Source organism: Dasypus novemcinctus, chromosome 27, assembly GCF_030445035.2.
Source record: "Dasypus novemcinctus isolate mDasNov1 chromosome 27, mDasNov1.1.hap2, whole genome shotgun sequence".
Taxonomy (NCBI): domain Eukaryota; kingdom Metazoa; phylum Chordata; class Mammalia; order Cingulata; family Dasypodidae; genus Dasypus; species Dasypus novemcinctus.
The window spans coordinates 35,458,356-35,463,854 of record NC_080699.1 but is presented as its reverse complement, the minus strand read 5'-3'; the positions used below and the strand labels follow the sequence as shown (position 1 = coordinate 35,463,854).

Sequence of the window (5,499 nt, the reverse complement as noted above, 5' to 3'; positions counted from 1 at the left end):
ACTGTGTCTGAGTTTCCCCTCTTTGTAAGACCTCTATTAATATGGATTAAGACCCACCCTGATTCAATTTGGCCATCCCTTAACTATTAATGACATCTTCAAAAAGGTTCTGTTTACAAATGGGCTCACACCTACAGCAACGTAGATTAAGTTTAAAAATATATCTTTGGTTGGAGTACATGAGTCAATCTACCGTAAAACTCTAAAACCAAAATAAGGCAGGACCAGTGAGGATTTGGATCCTTTGGGAATGCAGGGTCATATCACCACATAGGCTAAATAATCCTGGCCAGGTGAGGTTCTAACTGAGATAAAAAGGAAATATGGAATAGGTAGTAGAGGAAGAAAATTATAAATATTAGTTACAAAAACAAAGACTGTGGTAAGTCTGCATATCTTCTACCTTTCTTGTCATAATTTCTTCTCTTTTCCTCCATACCATTTTTATTTTATATAGGAATTATTTTTGGTGGTTGACAGGTGAGATTGGAATTGAATTTGAGGAGTATTTAACATTGCTCAGAAATCAGTATCTAGATTATCATTCTGAGATGGATACAATGACTTTTGGGACATTGTCTCCTTATTTTGAAGAAAGTGTGAGGCTGTCTTTATTTGTATGAAGGATAGATTCATCTTATTAGGCAAAGACCTAAAGTTATCTTTCTTGTTGGGTACAAGTTCAAATATGTATAGTAGGATGTGTATAGATGTGTATAGATGATGAATGGACTGCACTGATTATTAAACTCTTGTCTTTCAGCCTCAAACCCACACTTTTTTTTAGCTTTATGAAGCTGGCCTTTGCAAACTGGATCCCTGTTAGATTGTGCCAATAGGAAGGGCTAGAGGGAGACTGGAAGGCTGAAGGACTGAACAACTAACTGTTCTTCTCAACGGTTCCTCACCCAGGCAATGGCAGTTGGTTTCAGTGCAACATTTGGTTTTGTTTTGTGTTTTATCCTGATACTTTCAGAACCAGCTTCATGGATCCCCCCACAGATTATATGCCAGCACCACCTGAACTGTATCCCTTCCCCAGAGGTCTGAGTTATAGCTTCTTGAGGGACCTTCCTTGGAACTCCTAAGGGACTAGCAACAAGTAGACAACATCCTCTTCTCAGACAGACGAGTCCCAGTTCCATGGGGTCCTTCCTCCAAGGTTCCCAGGCCTACTAATCCAATCCCTTCCCTTTGTTCTCCTCAGCCTAAGGGTTTAGCTGCTTCCTGCAATTTCTCTCTGTGTTACCTCAGTGTCTTCCTTTGGCTTTGTCTGTCCTTCAATACCTTGCCATCACTTCTTTATTTTAAAGTACCTCTGAAAATAACTAGGGCTGGTTCTGTTTCCAGACTGACCCAAATGGGAGTATGGATAGTATCATTCTCAAAGGCTTCTGTGAAGCGTCCACGAGCTAGAAGAGCTAAAGTATTTATGACAGGCCTCTCACAGCATGGTCGCTGTTGTTATTATTCCTTTAGGGTCTGCCCTAGCTCCATGAGGAGGGTGGATCATGAAGGTGGTGTCCTAGGACCTGGCAGTGACTGGAACATAGAATGTTTTTAATAAATGTTTGTTGAGAGAGTTAAGGGAGGGTTTGGAGGAGAGAGAAAGAAGGAAACAAGGGAAGGAAGCAAGTATGAATTTCATTCACAATTTAGGAATGGGATAAATGCAACTTTCTTTACATTTTATAATATTAATTATCACTATTTTTAGGTCTCACCCCGACAGTAGGTTAAGAATCATCCTTGTGAGAACACTCCTTCCACCCCCCCTTTTTTTTTTCTCTCAGGATGCTAGAATTACACTCAATGAAAGGCATGTATGTGTGTGAGGTGCGTGTGGGGTGTGTGTGCGAGAGAGGCCTCTGGTCACAGGGCCATCTGTCCACAGAGGCAGCTGCTGAGATGTCCAAGGGCCAGATCCATGTGGCTTGCTCCAGGCCAGGCTTAAGGCATGGGAATGTTAGTGGGTTGCTTTAGGACCCTCGCCTTTGGAAGCATCCTGTAGTTATTCCTCTTCAGGGTCTACATGCCCCTCAAGAGTTTGCCAGGGGAGCAGGGTGCAGGCACACTTTCTCTAGAACCCCATAGATTCCTCTTCCTCCTCTTCCTCCCTAATCCCCAACTCCAAAGAGAGTTTCATCCCAGAAGACAGAAACCCTTTCTCTCTTCATGGTTTCAGTGTAAATTCCTTTCTACTCTAACCTTCTCCTCTTCTGGAATGAGCATTCAGAAACAAAATCCAAGAAGACTCAAGTCATCTCTTTTTACTCTGCCACTTTTGCCCCCAAGAGCACAGGATTATGTGCTTTAATTGGAGTGATAAGAGGGAAAACAGAAAGAAAAAATCACCCAAAAGTATATATATGGAAAACATCCTTCCATAGAAGGAAGGAAAGAAGCAGGGAAAAGAGGAAGGGGCCCCCTTTGGAAATTGAACTATCCTTTTCCTCCTTTTACTGAGTGACTTGGGTGTGCACCAAAAACTTGAGGTTTTGTAACAACCCCCAGGATATCTTGATCCTGCTCTCAGGGGGTTTCTTTTTCAGGGACCAAGATAGAAAATCTAGAAAAGGAGAGGGATTTTCTTCCACACACAGAAGATAGAGCCAGGCATTTGCCATCCTCCCCTATGGTGTGTGTTTTTAGGAGGTTATAGTGAAGGGGATAAGGGAACAATGTCCCCCAGATGTAAGACTGGTAGAAGGACCAAAACCCCTAGAGCTTTTCATTGCACATGTCATGGCTCCTGCAGCACCTGTAGTTCACCAGGTAGACACTCCATTGTATGTTGTTGACATCAGCACAGTTCTTTATACAGTCCATGAAGGTTAACCAGTGAGTTCCATCATCTGAGGAAGGGAGAAGACACACATCAGCGAGCCTGGCCCTGAAGCTGTTGCAAAGTGTGTGCTCTCCAGTCCACACCAGCCCACCCACAAAAAAATACCTTGCTCGGTTCAAGTTTCTGGTACTCAAAGATGAAGCCTTGGAGGTGCAAGTGAGGGGATTCCCCAGAGAAAATCCAGAACAGGGAGAGAGCTGTTTAAAAACTTATGGGAAGTAGGACGTGGGTAGGTAATGAGAGCAGCAATTCAGACATTCCGAAGGCTAGAGTTTGTAACTGAGAACCTTAACGCTGGTTTAGTGGAGAGTTATGCATGTCAAGAGATGGCTTTGTGCTAAGAATATCATGAACATGGTGTCCTAGAGCCTGGCTGTGGCTGGAACATAGGATGGTTTTTAAAAATTTTTAAATGTAATTTTAATTTTATCTTTTTAGAATGTTTTTAATGTTTGTTGAAAAAATTAAGGAATGGTTTGGAGGAGAACTCCTTCAGTCTTCCAACAGAGAAATCATGATGTTTTGTCTTTCCCATCCAAGGACCATTTAGTCAGTGCCTATGGCTGACATCAGATCATCTTTTTCCCCAGTTTGGAAATTTCCTTTGGTCAGGTTGTCCAGACAGGCCCAAAGACAATGAACTTACCTCCATCCCCTCCCCCAGCAATTGTCTCTATGGGGCATTTTGTGCTGCCTCTTCCTCCTTCCTCCTTCCCCCAACCCACAACTTACTTTTGAAAATCCTCCCGGTTGCACAGGCCTCGTTTAACATTGCACTGCATATTCCTCTTCCTCTGGAACACTTCTCTCCTGGAAACTGGAGGTGGCACATCCTACACCGAACAATTTGCCCAACTTCGGCCAGAGAATAGGGAAAGAGAAGTGAGAGCAGATCTTGGACCACCTTTGGGGTCTGAAGTCTGTGTAGAGCTGGAACCCAGGGCTTGGGCATCTCCCTCAATTAAAACAGGGCTTGGGCATCTCCCTCAATTAAAACAAGCCAAGAGAGTGACTGGAATTCATGGTCTCAGGAGTTTGAGCCCAAAAAACAGGAGGAGAAAAAAAGGGGGTGGGATAAGGGAAAGAAGAACAAAATCAGGCCTGACTGGGAAGATCAGGTCCTGTTCATACTCACTAGAAGACTGCGGTCTGTCAATAACTACTCCCTTGGCTGTGCTGGCAAAGAGAAATAGGATGAGTCTGCCACTCGTCTGAGCTTTACACCTGCCCAGGACCTCGGTAGTTGCTTTTTCAGGCTCCTTCCTGCACTCTTTCACCTGGAACTCTTCTAAGCCTCTGTACCTCCAAGTCCTATCTCAGGGTTCTGCCCCTCTTCCATTCTTCCAATTCTCTTTATGTCTTCAGCACTGTCAGATGACCCTACCCCTCCTGATAAAGAGAAGGGGTGTAGCACAGACCAGAAGGAGAAAGACTAATGTACATTTCTTTGATTTATTTTTGCCTCATTCCCTCCTTTTCAATTGGCTCTGTATACCATTCTTACCTGCTTGTACCTGGAAGCAGACAATGGGGCAAGCACCTGCAATTCATGAAGTTGCTACCTTTTAGATATGGCCAGCTAGTACCTGGAAGGCAATATTTCTACTTCCTCCTCTCCCTTTTTCTTGACCTTTGTCACACCCACTCCAATCCTTGTCAGATGCCACTCACTTTATCTTGTCAAACTTAAAATCAGCTCCCATCTCTGCCCTGTCCTGCTGGAAGAGGATATTGAGTGTTGAAATTCAAGGTCTATCTCTGGGTTGCCTGTGACCTCCAATGCCCACCCTGCCCCATGTATTGCTCCCCCCACCCCCATGATCAATTTCTACTCACCTTCATGATCTTTTCTTGGAAATGACCCAGATAGTGCTGTTGAAACAAGATATACTCTCTGCAGACCTCATTTTCCAAACCCCATCTCACAGTTTCTATGAAATGTCTCTCCAAGTCCTCCCTAATCCAACTATTTCCTCCTATACCAGGAAAACTAAATAGCTTTGGTGAAGGTCCTAGGGACATGACACATTGGGTCTGGAAGGCATGACATGGAAATGACAGCTCGTAATGCTTCTGTTACCATATGATTCCCATAACAGGGCTCTCTGCCATGGAACCCTGATCCATTTCAGGAAACTGGATGTATCTCACCAACTGCCAATCCTAGAGACTCACCTCTAAAGTAGCAAAGCAGGGTTGGTAGTCCCAGCAGGAGGAACTTGTCCATTTTGGAGAGAGGACCAAATTAGTGCAGGAAGCTGTGAGCATGCCTATTTATACACCTGTGAGGTTGGGCTTCCCCAGGAAGGGTTAGGGGTGGGACACTGGAAATCCTTGATTCTGTGCAACCTAGTGACTCTGCAATTTCTCTTCTTGGCAACATAGGGGAAAGAGGAACTTGCCAGGTAATTCCTAGTCCTATTTAGTCCAGTCCCACCACTCAAAATTTGTGAAGCCAAGTGCTATAATCCTTCATCTACATCCCACTGTAGGAGAACACAAAGATGAATCAGGCTGGAGGGGTAGTATCATCTACACTGATGCACTTGTTAAAGCTGAGAGAATATCTGAGTACAAATAAATGGACAATGGAAAGGCAATAAGAAGGTGTGCAGTGAGCCTTGCCAATGCAAACTGAGCGGGGTTGGGAA

The 5,499-nt window shown here is 44.1% G+C and overlaps 1 protein-coding gene across 1 annotated transcript; it reads right to left on the bottom strand.

Moving 5' to 3' along the window:
* Positions 1–2,721: 2,721 nt before the first annotated feature.
* On the bottom strand, positions 2,722–5,075 carry LOC101437354 (prostate and testis expressed protein 1). Its single transcript, XM_058289237.1, has 3 exons — positions 5,024–5,075; positions 3,581–3,703; positions 2,722–2,855 (listed from the first exon to the last, which is right to left on the bottom strand). Exons 1-3 carry the CDS (start codon positions 5,073–5,075, stop codon positions 2,722–2,724), a joined length of 309 nt encoding a protein of 102 aa, XP_058145220.1.
* Positions 5,076–5,499: the final 424 nt, after the last annotated feature.